Source organism: Pseudopodoces humilis, chromosome 1, assembly GCF_049639895.1.
Source record: "Pseudopodoces humilis isolate 2021_Gansu_Grassland_sample_001 chromosome 1, ASM4963989v1, whole genome shotgun sequence".
Taxonomy (NCBI): Eukaryota; Metazoa; Chordata; class Aves; order Passeriformes; family Paridae; genus Pseudopodoces; species Pseudopodoces humilis.
Genome location: NC_142200.1, coordinates 90917236 through 90937200, shown reverse-complemented (window position 1 = coordinate 90937200; position 19965 = coordinate 90917236). Strand labels below are relative to the sequence as shown.

At 38.7% G+C, this 19965-nt stretch overlaps 1 protein-coding gene across 2 annotated transcripts; it reads left to right on the top strand.

Annotated features, from left to right (window-relative positions):
- Positions 1-2385: 2385 nt before the first annotated feature.
- Positions 2386-19676, top strand: DEK (DEK proto-oncogene). 2 transcript variants are annotated; one of them, XM_005525255.3, is made up of 11 exons: positions 2386-2580; positions 4249-4389; positions 6068-6169; positions 6677-6786; positions 8487-8581; positions 10048-10168; positions 11226-11408; positions 13203-13335; positions 15635-15783; positions 17073-17141; positions 18084-19676. In XM_005525255.3, exons 2-11 carry the CDS (start codon positions 4260-4262, stop codon positions 18093-18095), a joined length of 1104 nt encoding a protein of 367 aa, XP_005525312.1. In that variant the 5' UTR covers positions 2386-2580; positions 4249-4259; the 3' UTR covers positions 18096-19676. The 2 variants fall into 2 exon arrangements, with proteins under 2 accessions (XP_005525312.1, XP_087921361.1); XM_088065235.1 differs by lacking the exon at positions 18084-19676 and having other exon boundaries at positions 17073-17153.
- The last annotated feature ends 289 nt before the right edge of the window (positions 19677-19965 follow it).

Sequence of the window (19965 nt, the reverse complement as noted above, 5' to 3'; positions counted from 1 at the left end):
AATTGGTCCCCTCTTTCTCCCAAATTATAGCTTCGCAAATTTTTTCTGAAGTGTTCTAAACCCCTACTGTCTCAGTCTTAACCGGGAGATGCAACAACCAATTATTAAACTATTGAGAGCGTACTGAAACTACTCCATAAAGCTGTAAATCAAAAAGATACTATGAAGGGCAGAGGAGGTTTCAAAAAAACACAGTCAAGAGAAGTTATCATAGCTGTTGAAGTTCTGCCAGAGGAACCTGTGACAAAATTAAATTTACCTGCACTGAGTATATCAATTCCTAAAATACTGGATTTGGTTTAAGGGTCTGTCAGCTACTAAAGTGGTATGACTTCACTAAAAGGATCAATGAAACCATTATCTTCTATTTCTCCTCAAGATGAAGGTGCATCTAATGTGGCATGTGTAGAATATCAACATATGTAATTCAGTTAGGCAAATCATCTCCATTGGGTAAACACATCCCTCTTTACAAAATGACTATCTAATTTATCATCACAACCTGAAGCCCAGCCTTTGGATGTCTTCTGTCACAATTCTGTATTAATTCAAACCTATTCATCTTACAGGAAGCAGTTTGTTGTCTTCAAACATCTGTCTTGTGCCATTTGTGTAGCCCGTGGCTCAGTGATATTTCTGTCTCCTTATTGTGTGTTAACAATAAGCTTGTCTAATTACATATTGTTGGTAAATAATTTACATTTTCCCTTTTAAAATGACCGCCATCTGTGATTGCACCAGCTTTAAAAAAAGCTTTAAAATAAGGAATCTGCATCTCTCTTGGCTAAATTGGCGGTGATTAATATACACTCCCCAGACTTTCCCTTTGCACACTGTATATAAATTGTAGTATTTCCTAATACATTTATCCTACAGATTTCCCACTGCAGCTGTGGATGCCTGATCCCTGTAAGTGTTACAGGCCAGGCTGGATGGGGCTCTGAGCAACCTGTTCTAGCGGAAGGTGTCTCTGCCCATAGCAGGGGGATTGGCACCTAATGACCTTTAAGGTCCCTTCCAACTCAAACCATTCTTTGATTCTAAATATTTTGTAGTATTTGTGTTACACTTATTTCCTGGATTTACCACCAATTCTAGGGGACTATGCTTGACATGCAGCTAAGATGACCAATTCACGGAAGTGTGACACTCTTCTCATTTCCTCTTTTATTGTCCCTTCACCTGGTCCCTTGCAAAGGAATAGCCATATACTGACAGCTCCTCACACTAGCCAGGAAACTGCTCTTGGGATAACACAGCTTTCAGACAAGTCACCTGCACTTGCTACTTCGGGCTGCTTTCCTTCAACATACCGTCTGTGTACTCCCGACTCCGGTTGGAGGCAACGTGGAGATCAGCCTGGCCTCCTCTCAGGCTCCAAGATTAAGTCTTAAGTTTAAGACTTTAACTCGGGCCACAGCGCGTTGAGTGGGACTAGCCCTCGGCTCCTTCGGGGGCCGCCTGTGACCCTACATTTTGCAGGAGTGAGGAGGCGACCTCACTCCTCAGCCGTTCCCTCCCGTTGGCCGCAAACCCCCGAGCGAGACGCGCCCGTTGCAGCCGCGCAGGCCCGCCCGCGCCGGCACCGCAGGGGTGCGCGCCGGGATCCCGTGCACGGAACGGCGGCACGGAACGGGCGCTTTGCGCCGGCCCCCGCGGGGAGGAGACGCGTTGGAGTAACACAGAAGAAGTGGGAAGAATGCCACGTTCCTGGGAATTGTTCATCGTAGGCGCGCGTGAAGCATAGTCACGTAGAACTGGTAGTAAAAGTAGGATATATGTGTAACATAAACACTACTAAGTGCTTAAAAATGTAGAACGGTTTGGGTTGGAAGGGACCTTAGAGAAAATCTAGTCCCAACCCACCTGATGTGGGCAGAGACACCTTTCACTACCCCAGATTGCTTAGAGCCCCATCCAACCTCGCCTGGAACACTTCCAGGGATGGGGCATCCACAGCTTCTCTGGGAAACCTGTGCCAGAGGTATTGGGAAACACTACAATTCACATTCTGTGTACAAAAGGGAAGTCTGGGGACCGTATATTAATCACCGCCCAATTTAGGCACGTTAAGAGGTACGGATTCCTTATTTTAGAGCTTTTTTTCCCCAAGCCGCTGCAGTTACAGACGGTACCAGTTTTAAAACGGAAAGCACAACGTCGCGAAGCTCACAACGCCCGCTCCCCGCCCCCCCCACTCCCCTCAGCGGGAGCGCGCACCCGCCGCCGCGCGCGGCCTGACGTCACCGCGGGCGGGCGGGCTGGCGCGCGTGACGTGCGCCCTCCCCAGCCCTCCCCTGTCCTCCCCGCGCAGGCCGGGCCGCGGGCGCTGATTGGCCGCCGCCTTCCCGCTTCCTCCTCACCGCCCGAGAACCCGCCATTTTGAAAACCTTGTTGATTCCGGGAGGGAGGGAAGAGGGAGAAGGAGAGGGAAAGAGTGCCTGGCGGCTGTGGGGCTGCGCCGCGGCGGTGCGTGTGTGTGTCGCTGCGCCCGGACCCGCCTCGTCCAGCAGCAGCTGTCGCCTTCAGCTGCTGCCGCCGCGCCTGAGGAGGGAGCCGGGAGCCGGGGCTCGAGCTGAGGTGGGTCCCGCCGCCATGGCCGTAACGGCGCCCGAGAGCGGTCCCGCCTCGCCGCGCCCGGGCCAAGCAGGGACGGATTCTGACGAAGAAAAATGAAACGCAGCCGCCGCGGCGCCGGTCGTCCGACCCGCCCCGGGGACGCGCCGTGTGCGGGGCGCTTGTCACCGGGGCTGCCTCCGTCCCGGCCCCTGCCCGAGGTGTTTCCTGGGTGCTGCGGTGTCCTGCGGCGGGAGCGGGCGGAGCGGTCCTGCGTCCGGCGGGGACGCGATGGCGCCTTGGCTGCCGGCGCCACCGGGCGCTGCGCATCGCCGTCGGCTTTGCCCCGGCATCCGGCTTACAAACCGGGAAGAGGGGACAGGTGGAGAGTCCCCGTCTAAAAAGCCCCAGGCGAGGGCGGGAGACCCTCTCCCGGTAGAGGTGAATCCCTTTTTCCCCTAAGCAAAACGTCGTCCCGAACCTAGGTGGTGGAAAGCTAAGAAGTCTCTAACTTTCTCTCTTCTGTAACCTTTGAAAGGGGAAGGAAAGACAGTGTGTAGTGCTTCTCTTCCTTTTACTCATGACTTCAAGTAGAAGTCAGTAATTGCCGTGAAAATACCAGATTACTTACTACAAATGAAATACTGGTAGTATTACCCTGAAAGATAGATTTTTCTCTCGTGATTTAGCCAGGAAACTTTACTTTTCCTCGTACTGTTGGTAATAAATATTAACTCATGTTTTCTGTCATTTGGAAGACGACTGATCTCTGGCAACTGCTAATGCTTCATATAAGCAGCAGATCTAAATGTTACTTATTGCACCTGATCTCTTGTACTGGCTTTAGTATTGCAAAAAGAAAATGGTTAATTTTGTGAAATTCTGTTCCAGATCTAAACGGTGAAAATTTTTGAAAGCTAAAATTTTTAAAAATGAGACATATGGTTATCTTGCTCTATTGGATAGATGTTTTCTGTTAGTAGGGAAATGGTACATGCATAACTAAGATATTTTATTTTTAAAGTTTACATATAGTTTACATATTCAGATGCTAAGAAAAACTCTTGAATATGCTAAATATGAAGCATTTATTCTTTTTTGTTGTAGATCTACAAATTAAAACAGGAAGTATTTTCATGACCAAAGATGCAGCAGCTGTCTGGGTTATGAAAGCAGTGTTAATTCTTCCTTGAATTGCTTGCAAGTTTTTTTTTCTTTTTTTAATGTTTCTGTTCCCATTTCCCACCTAAGCAAGTAACCTGTTTAAGTTACTAGGAAACTTGCATGCATAGTTAACCATGATTAAAAATAAGTATTAAGTTTATAGCAGGGTGCAGTAAAATGCTGATATCTTAAAACACTGCAGTTTTTAATAGATAACAGTATCAGCTGCTTTGAGTGGGTGTTTCCGAATGTTTCACAAAAGCAGCTTGAAGACGTGTGTGAATAGAATTTATAACCTTTTAGAGTGTTCTTAGCCAGACTAGTTGCAGAATGGATGGCAACAAGTTCTGAAAAGTTGTGTGTATTGTGTATATGTCAGGCACCATAGTGATTAGACAATGTCAACAATCAGAGAGTACCAGCACACTGCTTCTGCTGCACAAGAAGATAATTTTTTTAAGCAAGATTCCTGTGCTTTTCATGGATGTTGTTTTACTGATGATGGTTTCCTCTGACTCTTTTCTATAGAAGCATACACCATGTCTTCTGTTGATTCCTCAAAAGAAGATACAATGTCAGAAAAAACAGATGAGAAACAACCTGAAACTGAAAACAAAGCTGAGGAAAGTGATGAAGATGAAGAAGAGGAGGAGGAGGAAGAAGAAAAGGGTACTTGTTTTTCTGTTGAATAAGTTGTTCTTTAATAAATGCCAAGCTATTGAATGCAGTCTGCTGTGATTTTGGCTAATTGTACAATTATTGAGGAGATGCCATAGTGCATCTGTCTCGTGGGTCATAATAGCTTCCCAGTAGACTATATCAGGCAATGCTAAAAACAGTGGTGCTGATTTATCTCAGTAAAGATTGAAGGAATTGCCAGCATCCTGGACTTCTATACTAGGGATTTTTTGTTGTATAAATTTTTTGATGATTGTAGGAGATATTGTCCTTTATCAAATTATTTTTTGCCAGTAACACTCTGAAGTGATCTGTGTTTGCCAAAGAAAAACTTCTAAGTGTGCAGTATTTTTGGAAACAATATGAATGTTTTTGCTTAACTACAGTGAATTAATTTTCTGTGTATCCAAATGTAATTATACTGGGTCAGTAGAAATTCCTTTAGACTAATTTTGGTATATAAAAAATTGCAGCAATATGATAGGATGGGGAAGCAAGGCAGGTTTTTTTGTTGGGGTATGTAATTGGAGGTAGTCAAGGAGAACAAAACAAGATGGGGGGAACTACTATGCAAAAATGTTAATTTCTATTATGAAGTCTCCAGGCATCTGTTTTCAAAAGGAAAGCATTCTTGGAAATATGGCTGTAATGTGGCACAGTGAAAACCAAGTCATTGATGCTCTTGGATCCTTGAAAGAGATGATGTTTGTCTTTAGGAAAGGCAGTAGAAAGAAGACAGATTATGCTGTTTGGAAAACAGCAGAGTAATTGTCATTGGATTTTCAGAAAAAAAATTCTTTTTGCTCTGGTTTTGATTATGTTCATGCAAGTTTTGAAGCGGCTTTCAGATGTTAAAGCCAGGACAGCCCATCTGTTTAGCTCTAAGGATGGTATTACTTGAGGTGTCAAGTATTTCAGTATGAAATGTTCAGCTGAAGCGTTAGCTTTTTCTTCGGAGTGGTATCATTAAATTAGTGATGTGCTGGGTATATGTAAAACAATCTAAATATATTCATTAGTAAGCAGTACCAGAATTACTGGGAATAATATTCTTGCAGTATTAGTGACACTTGTATTGTGCCCTGCGGAGTGCTTCTCTCTGTACCCTGGGATGTGTAGTACAGTCCCACTGCACTTGTGCTTCTGCCTCTCCTGCTGAAATGTGTGGTTTCTCCAGTCCAGTAGTGGAAAACATATTGTGTGCTGGCATCCTGGACCCTGCTTTTGCCTATCTGGTGGTAGTATTCTTCATAGTGCTGTGCATGGAGCTGTGTGCATACAGAGTGCAGCATCCAAAGAGAATGTGCAAACAAGGTCAGTTTTGTATCTGAAAAAGGCAGTGAAAGGAAAGAAGGATTTGTTTCTGAAAACACATAGTCCTACAGTCTCCATTACAGTGAAGTTACCTTTAGGAAATGCCCAGTCTTGTCTTCAAGGTTTCCTTGGATACAGGATTGTGGTGAAGAACTGGAGAGACTTCTAGTTATGTACATGCAGCTCTATAAAATCACGCTGGCTTATTAGCCAAAGGTTTGAAAGTGTTATAGTACCTGGTTATATCATCATCCATTTTTGATTTGCTATTTCAAAGAGTCAGTGTTGTGTTGCCTGTCACTTCAGTCAGATCTGCAATGAAGAACATTGTGTTTAAGGAAGCTGTCTTTTGCAGAGAAGAGTCTCATTGTTGAAGGAAAAAGAGAGAAGAAGAAGGTTGACCGACTGACCATGCAAGTTTCCTCACTGCAGAAGGAACCTTTTACAGTTACACCAGGTAAGCTTGACTTCTCACATACGAATTGTGAGTGTTAGGAATGATAATGAAAACTTTAAAAAGATGAAATTACTGATTTGTTGTAGGTGAGACCTAATTTATGAGTCATGATCCCTTTAAAAATAATAATGCTATAAAATATGGAAAGTCTTTTATTCTGTAGCATCAGTTTAAACTGTAAAAGTTACATGATGTTTAAACTTACTTGGAATAGGATCTTCAGTACCTCACCACTCCTAACAAAGGCAGGAGCAGCCAGAATAGAAAGAAATGCAAAATCCTTGTACCCTGATCTAAGTAGTATCAAGTAAGGCAGGTAAAAAGCCTGTCAGGATGCCTAAGTGATAGGAAAAGGCCTGCTTAATGTGTGACCTATTATAATGTCTAGTTATGTTTTTATGGAAATTCTTTGCTTTTTTTTTTTTTTAAAAAGTAGAAACTTTAAGTTACAAACACATAGGTAACTACAAATGTGATGCATAGCATAAATGATTTTAATTGTTTCAGGAAAAGGACAAAAACTCTGTGAAATTGAGAGGATACAGTTCTTTCTGAGTAAAAAGAAAACAGACGAACTTAGGAACCTGCACAAACTCCTCTACAACAGACCAGGCACTGTAAGAATTTCGATCTTATATCCATTAGTTCTCATGTATAGTGAAAATGTAGTGCAGTTTTTTACATTTGCACATATGGATCTATTTCTTGAGTGCTATTTATTACAAGCTGCTTAGAAAGTGGGTATTTGCAGGACCAGTTAAATAAGCTTCCTCCTTTTAACTCCTATAAACTCTCTCCCTATAAAAATCCTGTGGCAGGGTGTACTAAATCAAAAGTCTCTTGAATGTAGATTTGATTTTTTTTTCTTTAATGGTGGAATGTTAGATTACCTTACAAGGATGAGTTGGAAATAATTTACGGTTCACATGCTAAAAGCTGCTGACATGCAGGTGACACTCAAAATACTGCATGTGTTAATACATTGCTGCTTTTCTGCTATTTTTCTCTTAGTTTGCAGTAAGCAGTAGAAAAATAAAAGTGATAAAAATCTCTACTAAGATTTTATATATAACAGTTTTCCTAAGATAATTAAAATATTGTCCATTTTGTATTTAAGGATGACACTTAAAATGTAATGACAAGTCTTTCTTGGAGTGGTTTATGTATCACTGATTGTGCCTTAAATTTCAGAGTAAATATGACCCATTTTCCTTGCTAATGGAAGCAAAATGTGAAATTGAGGCAGATTAAATTGTACTATTTCTATACGTTTACTGTAACTATTGGAACTTTTTTAATATCTTTATGTATTTTGGAGACTTGAACAGCTGGCACAGAAACCAGAAATTAAATAGTACTAGTATACAGATGTAATTATATCTATATAATATATATAATATACTAGATCTAATTTCTTAGACCACTGCTTCTGATGGAATGCTTGTTTAAATGTCAAAGAATGATCTGTTGCCACAAGTATTTAGAAAAAAATATATCAGTACGGTTTCAGTCGAAATTGTATTTAGTCAGAGTTTTTGGGAACTCAGAATGCTGTTTGAGGTAATGAAGATCAGATCTTGTCTTGTATGGACATATTTGTATGTGCTTTTAGTTGTACTTAACATTTTTAATAAAACATACCAGTACCACCTGCAAATTTTCTTTAGGTGATGGACAAAGCTCTTTGGAAAAGGAGCTCAGCTTTGGTAAAATTACAAAAAGTACATTTGTGATCGTGATGGGAGCAATTTTCCATTTATAAGGGCTATTGGAATGGAAGTTCAATCCAGATCAGACACCAGGTGTAATGATAGCAGTTGTAGATTGGGTGGTACATAAATGCAGATATTGGTCCTACTAAATAAGAGGTTCAAAAATATAGTCATGGAATTATGTAAGACTTCAGAATAGCTAGTAAAGCAAATCTACTTTAGCAGATTATAGAATAAAAAATAAAATTCCCTATTTTGTAACAAATTACATGATACAAAGCATGCAACAGGCTTCATAAAGTTGTAGTTTTGCAAACCTGTAAATCATCATGCAGTACATTCTAAGTGAGCTTGAAACTGCAAGTGACTTCGTCTAGTAAGTTATTAAAAGTACCACAGTCACAAGAAATTGAACTTAATTATTGTAGTTTGTCTATCATAAGATAAAGCATAATCCATGTAGATTATAACCTAAAAGGTGTAGCTTTGTCTACAGAAAGCTAAATGCTAGAACAGATTTTCTTGTATGAAAGGTTAACAATTGTAGTCAGATGAAATAGTTTAAACTGCTTGCAATGAAAAGTAATCTGTGTCCTCTGTTCTAGGTTGCATCCCTAAAGAAGAATGTGGGTCAGTTCAGTGGGTTTCCATTTGAAAAAGGAAGTGACCAATATAAAAAGAAGGAAGAAATGTTAAAAAAGTAATGATCTCTTGATACTTAACATAGCTTGACTCATGCTATGCAATCTATTTTTTCTTTTTTCCATCCACAATTTTACTTGAGATTAACATTAAACTGTAAGACAGGTGGCTGTTTACTAGAGCTCTGCAATTTTTTTTCTGAGTTCATTTTAATCACACAAACTGGTATCTTAAGACAGCTTGAAATGTATTAAGAGTTAAATTGTGAACATTTTATTCGCAATTCCTACATTCCTGATTTTAACTGTTGCATGCTAACTAGCAGATTCTTCTACCAAGGGAGAGGAAAGCGTTATTTCCCCGGGGCAAGCATAGTGTTGTGAACACATTGCACTTTATTCATGGTGCAAACCTGCATCCTTCTATGCCTCAAAACCTTCCTCCTTTAGAATCAAAGGCATCTATGAGTATTATATACTAAACATACAAGAATTGCTCTAGCAACTAATCTCACAAACTTTTTTTTTTTCTTTTTTACTGTCTCCCTTCATAAGTCGCTTTTCCATCAATAGGAGAAGCTGCTGCAACTTAGTTTTGGCTGGACTGAAAAGGTTTAAAATGCCCTTGCATATTTGTGTAGGTAGTTGTAACAAATGAAAGAACTAATAACATCTACAAAATATATTCTAAAACTGGGTGGTTTTTTTAGTTCCTGTTTGCTGGTAGTGGAAAGGCTTCCAGAACTTGGATTTTCCAAGTCTTTCTTCTTCAGATAGGCAGTTTTCCAGGAGTACAGTTTGCCAAATACATGGGAATCTACAAGACAAACTCTTACCTCCTAATGGGAGTTTTGACTTTTTCCCAAAGGTTTAATTGGATAATTCCCCCTATCAAAAAAGGGTGCAAAGTAAAGTAATTTTGCACCTTTTCTTTTCTTATTTTCTATATGAAACAACTGCTAGTTTAGTCTTCAGCAAATATTCTGAAACCTGATTGCATTGGGTTGCATATGAAGGTGCAGAGCCCTGTATGCTTGCATTACTGTGGTAGCTTCTGCTGCTGTTTGTAGCTGTGTGGAACACAAACTGTTGATCAGTTTGTTAATTTGTTCTGCCTCTGTGGTTGATTTCTGCCCAGACTTTACACTTGCATGTCATATTTTAGCAGCATTGAAAAAGATGAGCAAAGGTCAACATGTATTTTGCAGAACCTTACTATTCAGGCTATACATCATAAAGAATGTAATACTTTTTTTACTATGGTTCCTTAACTTTTTTTAAATATCCTGTTATACAGACATGCAGATTTGGGAATTCTGTTTTATTTTGCTTTATGTAATATGGTGGCGATTCTTTGCTTAATCATTGATAAGTCTGGAAATGTAGTTGACTGTGTGTATATATATATTGTCAGGTGGCAGACACAAACCAGACAGCAGCTTCTAGCAGTCAGGTGTTGACTGTTTAGGATGTGATACTGAATCTCTTCTTATTTTCTTTTTTTTTTTTTTTTTTTCCCCTACAGATTTAGAAATGCAATGTTGAAAAGTATCTGTGAAGTTCTTGACTTGGAAAGATCAGGAGTTAACAGTGAGCTCGTAACCAGAATATTAAACTTCCTAATGCATCCAAAATCTTCTGGCAAGGTAAGATGCAGGTTGTTATGCTTGCTCTTATAGCTCTGTTCTGATGGAAAGTGCATCTGTTCTCTATTGCTCATTGTTTGCTTGTTTCCAGTAATAATATAATTACTGTTCTAACTTACTGAAGTAGGAATGACTTCTTGAAAGAGAGTAGTTCTACTACTGCAGGCATCCGTAATGGGGTGACAACTTAAATAGAAATTCTGTTTACTTGTGGGTGTCCCCATTAGACACTGTTAGTGCATGAACACATGGAGCTCATTAGGATATCGATTCCCAAATGCCAATTATCCTCTGCTTTGTGGGTGGAGGAGAATAGATACATGAAAGGATGGGAAAATCAAGTGTCAGATGTTGCCTCTGTTTGCTGTATTTCACAAAAGTATGTTATCACATCACCAAATGGAATTTGTTGCAGGGTACAAAAGCTTGGATTTAGCCAGTGCACTAGATTCAGAGTGCAATTGCCAGGACTGCTAAACTCTGTTGTTAATCTTCTTGGACTTCAGTTTTTAATCTAAAAGTAATACTAAAATAGTTGCACTATTGCTCAGGAAATTAAATCTATTCCAAACAAACACTGGAAAGTGATGTGAATAAATGATGGGGTCAGCATGCAGCTTTAGGGACACAGGTACTGAGTTACAGCAAAATGCAGGTTTGCATAAGAAGTGACAAAATTTCTGCCTTTGAGTCTTCTGAGTCATTAACTGATTTGTTACCAGAAGAAAAGGCTTGGTAGGTAAAAGAACAAGAAAGGCTTGGTAGGTAAAAGAATGAACCTTTCTTGCTTCCCTTCTCTAACCTTTGAAGATTTGTTTTCTTAGGGAAGGGGTGCACTTATCTTAGAAATGAAATTTCATTTTGCTCAGCTCTATCTCATTAGTGAATGTTTACTGCAAAATATTATGGCTTAAGTGTAGTATATAAAATAGCCCTGGGTTATGTTAAGGCACCTCTATAGTTTTTTACTGTTCTTTCATGTGATTTGAAATAATTTATCTTTTTTAAATTTACTTTTATATTCCTACTTGGATTACACACATCTCTTGTCTCTCAGCCATTGCCAAAGTCCAAAAAACCACAAAGCAAAGGTGGCAAAAAAGAGCGGAGTAGCTCTGGAACAGCAAGAAAAGCAAAACGCACCAAGTGCCCAGAGATCTTGTCAGATGAATCCAGTAGTGAGGAAGATGAAAAAAAGGAAAAGGATGAGTCTTCAGAAGAAAAAGAAAGTGAAGATGAGGTAATAAGTTATTTTGTTTGTTCTTCAACATTATGTCATTGCTTTCAATTGGTAACTCTTGGAACACAGAACTGGGGAGTGAGGTTTAGCTGAAGAAGGGAATACATCTGCAATTTTTAAGAGGTTTTACTAAATTCTTCATGTGTTGAATTTAGAGAATCATTTAGATAAAAGGCAAAAGTTCTGGTGCTTGGGTGTATGTATGCACCTTATAAAACTGTTTGCTGTGTGTAATTTTGAGGCAGCCAGGATTGCTAATGTAATTTATTGTATTTCTCAGATCATCTTGTGATAACTTGTAATTTCATAATGCAGTGTTTGATATGATACCTAGGACTTAACTTTGAGTTCAGGAGGAGTCACTGACCTACCTCACTGCTTTGGTTTGGGATCTTTTTTCCATATTTCTCCTGGATTTTATATCTTAATCTCTCTCTTCAAGTTTTGTGTCTTAAAGTAAGCACAACATAGTAGGCAGCCTTAAAAAGATCTCTGCAATCTCTGGAGTGTCTTAATCTCATTGTATTTTGTGTTTTCTTTAAAACTTTTTGCATACTAGGCAGGAAGCATCAAATCATGGAATAGTTTGGGTTGGAAAGAACCTTTTTAAAGATCATCTAGTCCAATCCTCCTGCAATGAGCAGGGACATCTTCAGCTGGATCAGGTTGCCTTATTCAACCTGGCCTGGAATGTTTCCAGGGATGGGCATTCACCACCCCTCTGGACAACCTGTTTCCGTGTTTCAACACCCTCATTGTAAAAGAAATTCTTCCTTATTTTTCTTCTAAATCAACCCTCCTTCGGTTTAAAATCGTTACTCCTTATCAGACCTCAGCGGCAAAGTGCAATTAGTCAAACTGCTGGTGCCCAAGTTCTTTATGGAAACTATGGAACCCCTGGTGGTAATAAAAGTCCACTCTTTACTTAGGTTACATTCTATCTGTTGAAATGGAAGTGTAACACGGTGTTAATAGCCTGAGCTATAGGAAACAGTAGCAATCTTTTGTTGAAAGGCAATTAATGTAACAGATTGTTTTGTTGGGGTCATTTTGATAGGTATTTGGTTTAATGTAAAAAGATGGTTCAAGGGAATTTTTATGCCTCCATGAAACAACCTTAATTCTTACTGTGCCTTTTTCATTCCTTTTAAATGGCAAATTGAAAGAGAGCTGAAATACTAGAAGTTGACATATCTGTTAATTTTTTCAGGAAAACAGGGTTTCTGCTTTGAGGAGAGGAATATCTGTTTCAGTGGCAGGAGTTGTCTTTCTTCCAATAACTAAGTTATTTTTAAAAAAACCCAAAAATCTAAAACTCTCCAAACAAAATTCTAACAAACAAAAAGGCATAGCAGTAAACTCCATTGATCTAAGTGGGTCATCTTTGCTTTCTTTCAGAAGGTAGGAGTTAGGTATGTCTGCAATGTCTGAGCGGACTGAATTCTTCAGAAACTGAAGTTTAGGTGTATGGAATAAATCGTAATTATTACAAAAGCACTTGTTTGTCAGATTAGTTTGAAAATAGGACCTGGTGAAATGGAAAATCTCTGTACAGCTTTAAGATTACAGTATTTTTTAAGAGTTAGGGTTATGACAGCTTTTGATATACTGGATGTAGGCAGTGTATCTATTTTGCTGTACCAGCTCTGTTGGAAACTTAGGCATGAAGTGGCTGGAGTAAATTGTGCTCAGAGTGGAAATTTTTCCTTTTATGGAAAAGAGGTATGTACTTCTCTTAATGGAAGAGGTTCAAGTAATACCTATTACTTTAATTTTATGATTTTCTTTTTGTAGCCCCCTAGAAAAGCATCTAAAAGAGAAAAATCTAAAAAGATGGCTTCTAAAACCAAGAAAGCTGTGAAGGGTGCAAATGTCAAGAAGGCAGACAGCAGCACTACTAAGAAAAACCAGAACAGTTCTAGAAAAGGTAAATGCTTTAAATCTTTCATCATGCATTGCCTTGTAGCTTAACTGGCATGTTTATTAGAAAGGAAGCTTTTGCGCTGTATTGTGAAGGAAAATGGAATTTGGTAAATTGTTGGTTTGCTACTTGATGCTTCTTTCCTTGAAACAGTATTTATTAAAAAAACCTGTTGGTTTGGGTGTATTTAATGTATTTTCTGCTGTGTGTATGTGAATAGTTTTTATTTGCATATAAACTGAAAGTATCAGCCAAGTTCTCCATTTTGCTGGAAGAATATTGGTAAAGTTCTGTTTGGGCCTCTATAGTGGCTTTATGCAAATCTTGTAATTGATCCAGTAGTGTGTATCCCATGTGTGTGTCTTTGGTTCAGCAGCTTGATACTGGTTTTTTGTTAACACAGATATGGTTTCTCCATGTGTCCTTTTGCAGTTGTTTTTCTCACATCTCACAATGTGCATGATACAGACACTGAATTTCTTAATTGCTCTGTAAAGATTGCAGTAGTGAGGTTGGGAGCAGTGGTATTTTGCAAAGCACCTTTGCCCAAAAGGGCCTGGGCAGGGCCAGATGGTTCTTTGCAGACAGCTCATGGAGGGCCATTCAGCAATGGCCGCTCCTGATAAGGAACACTGACAGCACTCAAAGCTCTTGCAGCAAGTGTGGGGCCAGGGAAGTGACTGGCACCCCTGTTCAGCACCTGTGAGCTGGCCTCGGCAGCAGTGTCCAGCTGTGGGCTCCCTAGGGCAGGCGTGGACATCATGGAGTGAGTCCAGTGCGGGGGCACCAAGATGGTGAGGGGGCTGGAGCTCAGGGTGCAGGAGGGAAGGCAGAGAGAGCTGGGCCCGTTCAGCCTGCAGAAGTGACGAGTGAGGAGGGATCGTCCTGCAGTCTGCAGCTCCCAAGTGGGAGAGTTTGGGGAAGGCAGGGCCAGGCTCTGCTTGGAGGTGCACAGGGAGAGGATGGGAGGTGACAGACACAAGTTGCCACCAGGGAAACTGCAGTTATTTGTTAGGGGAAGAAACTTCAGCATGTGGGTGGTCACAGAAATGGGGCCTGGAGGAGCAGTGGAATCCCCATTGGTGGAGATGTTTGGACATCAGCCTGGCACGGTCCCAAGCAACCAGCTCCATGTTGGCCTTGTTCCAAGTAGCAGCTTTGGTACCAGATGATCTTCAGAGCTCCTTTCCCACCTTAAATTCTGTAACACTCTGCGATAGCAGCCAAGTCTGTCACAATTGTAGTCTAAGTTACTAATGCAGTTTATATCCAAGTTACTAATGCAGTTTATATCCATACTGCAAAGTACTCTATTTAATGCCGGTAGTGGCATATGCATGCTACAGCACAAGCATCAGGTCAGATTAGTTACCCTTCTTGTCATTGCTTTGTGAAACGCTGCAGGTAAACTTTTTAATCATAGAATTATGCTAAATTTCTTTCATAATCTTATTTCTCAGCAGAGCAACTGGCCTGTGCTTAACTCAGTGTATTATCAGTTTGATTTCTAAATGTGGCTGTGTTCTGTGTACACCTTATTTTGTCATCAACATATATATATATACACACACAAATGTTATATGTGTGTTTTTCCTGTAAGTTGCATAAGATATTCATAATTTCTTATTTACTACTGCATTTCTGTTTGCACTACAAAAATCAAAACGTTAAGTAGGTCATTTTTGTAAGGTCATTATCTAGTTTGTTTGGCATCTGCTCTGAATTTCATCTTGTTGGCAGTAGAGGAACTGAGTGGATACTGGAGTCATTCAGTCTAATTCCTTTTCTGCTGGCAAAGATGGTAGGAGTGTCCTGTGCTCCTTAACTCAATTTACAAAGTTCTCCTTTTTTGTTCTCATGGTCTTTTTGATAATAAGTTTCCAAAATTACATTGCAAAATTACAAGATCCTAGTCTACAGCACTCCTAGGGGAAAAAAGAAACACAAACTCCTTTTTAAAGGAAATAATTACTTTTTATTTTCTTAGGGATGTATTGCCTGAATTTAAATTGTTGTAATAAGTATTTTCCATTAGTTTGATAGATTAAATTAGTCCCATACCTTTTAGAGTTCTTGTTGATATTTAAACTGATGGTTCATCAATAATTACACAAATTCATAAATAAATGTAGTATTGATAGCATTAGCTTTGTTTTTAAATGGATACCAGGTCTAGCAAGATGTCTGGTTTGAAGGAAAACATCTGGATTGGATGTTTGTGGGAAGTTCTGATGGCTTCTATTTTGAAGGAAGAAAATGGACAAACTGAAAACCTATTACAATCCAAATTGTTCTTCATATTTAGAAAGCGAATCTGAGGATAGTTCAGATGATGAACCTTTAATTAAAAAACTGAAGAAACCACCCACAGATGAAGAACTGAAGGAAACTGTCAAGAATTTGTTGGCCAATGCAAACTTGGAGGAGGTTACAATGAAACAGATCTGTAAGGAGGTAAGTAAATACAATTTTGCAGTCTTCATAGGTAGTGGATTTTTGTGAACTGACTTTTATCATCCTTTTATCATTTCAGAAATGGAGGCTTGTACTCTGCGCTGTTGTTCAGAAACTAGATAGTTTTGCATTGGTTTATTTACTTGTTAATAGCTGTAACAATGAGAGTTTTAATCTTCAGATATGCAACACTGATATCAGCATTAAAAGGGAAATACTAAAATTAGCTACCTGGGAAGTGACAGTATTACCTCCAAACCAAGTGCCTTGTGTGACAGAGAAAATATCTGACATGTTTAGACAGTGCAGCAGGTTTGCTGCTGTCCATAGGGGACAGCTGTGTCCTGTGCTCTGTTCATTTCTGCTGCTCACTTTGCACAGTCATTCTTCATATGTTCTCCTTATAAGTACATTCAGCTGTCACCTATCAGCATCTATCAGGATAGTTCTCAGCTGAGTTAGTGAGTGGAATCAATACAGCAAGAAATCAATTGCCAGAACAGGTGGGAACTATATGCCCAGAAAAGGGAAAGGTGGGGGAAAAGTGACTAAAAACACAAATATAGTTACCTTGATATTTTCTGGTTAACTCATGTGTTTGGTTTTCCTGGTAATTTCAAGAAGTTGTCTTGAGAGAACCAAACCAGAACTTATGAGAAAACTCTATGTAACTTGTTTTCATATTTATAGTCATTCTTGAAGCCTGAAATTTTGGTATGCTGAAATAAAATAGTCTGAATTGGTTGTCAGTGTTGGCATCTGTTTTTTGTTTGTTTGGTCCTCTCCCACACTGTTAACCAAAGAGTAGTTGTACAATAGCACTAATATATTGACTCTTCTGTTAGTCTTTTGAAAGGATCACAGTTTTACTTATTATCAAATACCATGGCTTATTTATTTTACATTAATTGTTTAGCTTCCTACACTAATGCAGGGCTATCTGACTACTTAAGAGAGCATTTAAAACAAAAATTGGAGAATTCTTACTTGTGTGACCTGGCAAGCTAGGCATTTCACTTTGTTGATGTGAAAAATTATAGTACTAGTTTAGTCAGTGACCAAACATAAGAGTATCTGCATTTAAATATTTATGTGGTCCAAATAAGGACAGGAAAATAAGCTTGTGTTTTTCTCTATTAGCAGAGGGCATTATAGCAGTTGTAGTACTAGAAGTACCAACATCAGTTTTTGCCCTAATTTCATTTAAGCTTCCTCTATTCATACAATCCATTGAATGAAAGTAATTTGAGGCTTGTTTTGTGTTTTTGTTTTGTTTTTACTTTTTTTAGGTGTATGAAAAATATCCTAGTTACGATTTATCTGACAGAAAAGACTTCATCAAAAAAACAGTCAAAGAGGTAAAGACCTGATAATTTAGAAAATATTCTGGGTTGGGGTGGGGTTTTTTTTCCTTCAGCCTGGTATGGCATCTTCTTACACAGTTTGAATAGCTTCTTGTATAATACTGGAAATTTAGTGCTCACCTAAACCCTAAACCTTGGATGTTTCATTAGGGTTTTTTTCCCTTGTGTTTCCCTTTTCCCTTGTGTTTCCCTCTTTAAAAAAATAATTGCTTCAGATTCTTTTCTTAGCATGCCACTACTACTCTCATGTATTTGTTTGGTAAGCGTAACTTGAATTAACATTATCATAGTTTTTAATGATTTGTACTCTGAAAGCTATGAATTTGCTTTAAATTACAACCTCGGCTGCAAGATGTAATCTTATTCAGGCACTGGCCACATACATCTGTAGACAATAGCACATGAGGTTGTACAAGCTCTGCAGACTTGTCAGCTAAGGCAAAAGGGAATAAAGACAGATAGCTTTTCTTTATGTGCTCCTGGTAGTACAGTTATGATATGATGATCTTGCCTTTGAGTTTGTTGTGCTGAAGATCAGCTCTTATCTACTGTACTTATGACAGAGGGTTTATTGTCCAATCTGAGCTTTCTAATTTGTTAAAAAAAATCAGGTTTCATTACTTTTGCTTGCCCTAAAAATAAAAATGGAACTGTAGAAGTGAGGTTCACTTAGTGGAGTTAATAAAGTAACTTCATTTTCATGTAGCTTCACTTAGAGATGTTGATACATGGCTATGTAGAATTGCTATGTCTTGTGCATACCTGTGTCACTATCAGCAAAGGCATAAGAGAGCAATTTGTCTGCTCTAGGGATGTTTTTGGGTTTTTTTCAAAAGCAAAAGGAGAGTGTATTTTCATGATAATTTGATACAGAAGGAGAGGTTATATGTGATTGGATTGAGAAAAAGGAGAAAACTAATACATTTCTCTTTTCAGTTGATTTCATGACCTGATTTGACTGTGGGAAATGAAGATTCCTGGGCTTATGTTTCCATGGATTTGAAGATCTGATAGGCACCAGCAAAAGGAATGTTGTCTTACCCTTGTGGTATTTAGTCAGAGCTAATTCTGCTGATCTAATATTGAGTGTTAATGTAAATTGCTTTGTGTGGTTTTTTGTTTTGTTTTTTTAAACAGAACTGCATTTGATTCAATTTTTAGTTGAACATACATAAGTTTCATGCATGGCAGTAAATGTTCCCTTTTTTATAGTTTTGTACATTTTGAATTGCATTGTGTAACTAGATTCATTAAAGCCATCGTAGCTTTTTAGCGTGGATTACCTGCCTACAGGAGATTTTAAAATTGACTAAGATGAAAGCTGCTTATCTACACATATACATGCAGAGACTGGAATATTGCAGTATTGGTTACAAAGATATTTTGAAGACATTAATTCTGACAATAGGAAGAGTTAGTCACGTATTAATCTCTTCTATATTCTGATTAATTCTACCGATACAGAACTACTCTGAATCTAGATCAGTCTTGCATGTGTAGGCACTGAAAGAACTATCACAGCATGGTAACTAATTGGCATATAGGTGTTATTTTTGTACTTTTAAAAGGCTTTTTGTTGTGTATATAAAGTTATTTCAAATTTCTTTTGTGCAAATCAGTTTTTTAATCTTGGTATCTTTGAATTTATGACATGAAATGTCAGTGTGAGGCAGTGACGCAGTGATAACAAGTGGTGTGCAGAAGTTTCATGAAAATGAGCTTAGGTTTCATTTAATTTAAACCTGTAGTTTAACTTTATACAGAGACCACAGACATTGAAACAATGTCTTGGATGTAGTAAATAAAATCCCTCCAAAGGCAATAGGAAAATTTCTAAAGTTCACTTTGCAAAATATCTTTTATGTTGGTGTCTTGACCTGATGGCCTAGCATCTCAGAAGTGGCTATCCAAGAGCTGGAGGCTTGATAGCTTTGGAAATCCACAGGGCTTCCAAATTGGGCAGCACTGATGTGAACATATGTTTAACCTCTCTTCTGTGTGGGAACGCTTTTCTGAACCTGAGCTTCATTGCCCCAGTATGGACAATGGTACTTGTAAGCCTGCAGTCTTGAACTTTGGCTGGCAGCTTTTAGGATCAAAGCAAACTCTTTGCATAAATTTTTTGTTTAGGTTTACTCTTCTGCATACACCTTGTTTCTAACATGGGAAGTCCTACACTTAAAATCATAAAACTAAGAGCTGCCGAAGTGTGGGCTGCCATTCACACCATGAGCACAGAATCCCTCTGACTAGTATTGCTGGAAAGACAAAGTGTATTTTTTTGAATTTTATTATTGTACAGATGAGAAGTAAGGGTTCATAAATTATCTAAATTCCAAAAATGTTCAGCCAGTCAGACTGTTGATCTTACACACTCTTTTGAATTTCTTTGCGTGTAACCATTTATAAAAAGGCTGAATGTAATGGGGATTTTTTGTATTCAATAAATGTCTTTCACAAAAATGTAAATCAGTTTTAATCTAACATTTGTTTACATGTATAGTAAAAACAAAGCCTATACAGGAACAAGGTTGTTTGTCTTTATCTCATCTGCTAGAAACTATTGGCTTTTCTTCTTTAGAAGACACTATAGCTGAAATGTGTGTCCTTGCACTGGGATTTTATGTCTTCTGTGAGGTTAATTTGTGCTTTGTTTTGTTTTTTTGTGGGTTTTTGTCTCTGAACTGTCTTAGTAGAAAGAACACTTCTTAATTTGCAATTAAAAATGTCAAAAATTTCCAAGTCAGTCTTAAGAGCAGAAAGTTACTTGTATTTAGTTTTGATGTTTTACAAATACTTGAATGATCTTTTGATTTTT